Source organism: Apis dorsata, unplaced genomic scaffold (genome assembly GCF_000469605.1).
Source record: "Apis dorsata unplaced genomic scaffold, Apis dorsata 1.3 scaffold_32, whole genome shotgun sequence".
Taxonomy (NCBI): domain Eukaryota; kingdom Metazoa; phylum Arthropoda; class Insecta; order Hymenoptera; family Apidae; genus Apis; species Apis dorsata.
In genome coordinates this window covers 445,301-448,353 of record NW_006263334.1, presented here as the reverse complement: position 1 = coordinate 448,353, position 3,053 = coordinate 445,301, and the positions used below count along the sequence as shown (strand labels likewise).

The 3,053-nt window shown below is 42.6% G+C and overlaps 1 protein-coding gene across 1 annotated transcript in view; it reads left to right on the top strand.

Annotated features, from left to right (window-relative positions):
* LOC102679042 (nucleolysin TIAR-like) overlaps positions 1 to 3,053 on the top strand; it is a 443,006-nt gene that overhangs the window by 116 nt on the left and 439,837 nt on the right. Inside the window, exons 2-3 of the mRNA XM_031512054.1 lie at positions 1 to 63; positions 405 to 714. Coding sequence (XP_031367914.1) covers positions 463 to 714 — 252 coding nt within the window. The 5' untranslated portion in view covers positions 1 to 63; positions 405 to 462. The remainder of the gene's footprint in view (positions 64 to 404; positions 715 to 3,053) is intronic.

Genomic DNA, 3,053 nt, shown 5'->3' with positions numbered 1-3,053 from the left:
CACCTCCGTCCGAGCCGCCCCCTACGCCCACCCCCAGCACCAGGGGCTGGGGCAGGAGTGCAGGTAATGATAAATTCCTAAACATACATTATAGCTTCACGTCGACACAGTATAATAGTACTACTACTCTACTACTACCACTACTACTACTACTACTACTCCTATTTACTACAACTACCACTACCATTACTACTACTACTTCTACTACTACTACCGCTACAACCGCTTCTACTCTGCTCGTCGTCGTCGTCGGCAGTGTCGAGACAAAAAAAAAAAAAAAAAAAGTACAATACAATAAGAGTATACGTAGTAGCACGTCGAAGTAAAAAAATAAATAAATAAATAAAAAAAAACACGGTCGATGGATTAAAAGAGTTATCCAAAACCAAAAACGCACAAAAAAGGTGTAGGGAGGAGACGGGGGCATTGGGTGGAGGTGGTGCGCACATCCTCGGCAGCCCGATGCTGTTCGTCCCGTTCACGGTGCCCACCTTCCCCGCCACGCATCATCAGACGACCCATCCTGCGCATCAGACGCATCATCAACAGCTGCAGGCCACTACCCAGAACCCGGTGCAGCAGCCTCAACAACTCACGCAGCTCAATCAGCTGAGCCACCTGAATCACCAAGGCATTGTACCGGCCACGACCAACCAACCGACCATACACAGCACCAGCTGTTCGCCGCAGCAACAAGCAACCACACCGAACAAGGTAAAACAAAAAAAAAAAAACAAAAACAAAAAGCAACATCACTTTTTGATGATCTTCTCCCCCACCACCCCTGTTGTTCGAATGCACGATTCGATTCGTCCCAATGACGCGGAAAAAGCGTTAAAAGAACCGTGCTTTTCGGCTTATCTTGCGGAAACCATACCCGCCAACCCGCTATTCGGATTTGTAGGTCAGTTCATTATTCGAGGAAGAGAATACGATTACCGATATTTATTTCGATAGTTTCCTATAACTGTAGAAACTTTTGATATTTCTTTTTCTTTTTCTTTTTTTCATTTTCTACGCTGAATTAGCCATCTCAATATTCTGCCGACTGTTGTGGTACAACGTTCGATACGAAGGAACACGAGGGATTAACTAACTATGAAACGCAAGAAGGGTAGTTGTATAGTACATAAATCTGGAAAAACGCTTTGAAACGTTCTACTCTATATTCGGGAAAGATCACACTTCTCTCCGTCAATGGCTCTGACAATATAATGTAATCACGTTGGACCGGCAGTTAATTACGATTCATGAATCGAATATATTCGATTTCTCATTCGTTCAGGATTATTTATTATTAGCGACAGTTTTAATTACGAAGCGCGATACGCGAAAAAAGGAAAAAAAAAGAGGGGAAAAAAAAAACTCTCCTCTTTCGTCGAAGCGAGAAACGTTCGATGGATTTTCGTTCGATCGGAGGAATATCGGGAGCAACAATCCTCCAATCCATCATCGCTGATCGTGACAGTTAAAAAATAATGCGCGTGTCTCAATAGTCAGGGCAGAGCCGTTTATCATCGAGTTACCAGAATTCCAGCTCGCTGGTTTACATATCAGTGATTCAATTCAGTGCTATCCAGTTAAATGTAAAATCGGAACTGACCAACTATAAATAAAATAACAATTCACCGCTCATGCGATCCACTCCCTACGCGGTATCGTTACATTAACTGACCTTGTCCGGCCGCGTTTATTTATTGAAGACCGGCTTATTATCCCGCTCTACCGTGAATTTATTAACGAAACAACACGTGTTAGCGAGCAAATTACCCTCTTACGGAGCATTACGACCTCTATGTTTTGCCAAATTATTATTATTATTATTATCATCATACGCGAGTAAATGGGATACGAATTTATTTATTACGCGCCAATCTCTCTTATTTTTTTCTACCCTCGTGTTATCCCGATAAAATATTCTAAAATTAATATCCCGGCGCGGGAATCAAAATTAAACTTGTCAATATTATCTAAAAACTTGTTGTTGTATACGAAGATTATTCATATATGTTCTTTTTCTTAATTATTTTTCAACGTAATTCACAGATAAGTAGACGAAAATCTCGACGATGATCGTTCCCATGTTTATTTTAAACATCGATAATAATAATAAATTAAATTGCGGAGGAAAATTGAAAAACAATTATTATCCCCGCACGAACCAAGCCAACTACAAACTTGTATTACTTTCTTATTACGAGAAGGCGACGATAACTAACCCCCATCGAATTTATCTTCCACACACACACACACGTATAAGGATCCCAATATCGGCGCGTTCGTTCAATCGTTACCATAATCTCATGGCATGACGCGGAAAGGACGTAACAACTCTTAATTGATATCCATCTATCTATCGATATCGGGCATTGTAAACGACGCCTCTTCGATATCATCGTCCCCTCATCTGCTCCTTCGTCCCCTTCGGTATCGCTTCTTCCTTCATTCTTCTCGCCCGCGTTTCCTCGCAGCAACGCGCTTTTATTATCCTGGCCGTGGTTCAAGTCAATTTTCTTTAGCGAGCCATAACTCGCGAGCGGAGTCGGTCGTCGAGGAAGAGAGAGAGAGAGAGAGAGAGAGGCAGCCACCGAGAACTTCCTTTAATTCTTAAAGTCTGGCAATCCGCGGGTGGCGTTTCCTCTCTCTCTCTCTTGTGTCGCTCTGCTTGGAGAACTGCAGAAGCCGCGCGGTATCTTCACCCGAAACGATATCTCCGCGTTGGCGCCGGTTCGTCGATGAGAAGAAAAGACATATTGTATCCTCGTGCGAGTTATCAATTACCTAGCGAACAACCAACCATCTTCCGTTACTTTTCGCCCTCGCCTCGTCGAATTTCTCACTTTCCTCCAATTTCTTAAAGCTCGCGCGACGAAACGCGAAGCTTCTTCTTCTTCTTCTTTCGTTCCAGCGTGTTATTAATTAACGATTTCCGTAAAAATTCGATCGAATGTGAATCTCGAGAGGAGAAGTTCCTGTGTGATATACGATATAGGGCTTAGACCACGTCTACGTGCAGGCAATATTAATATAAATTGTATTTCATGTATACCCAG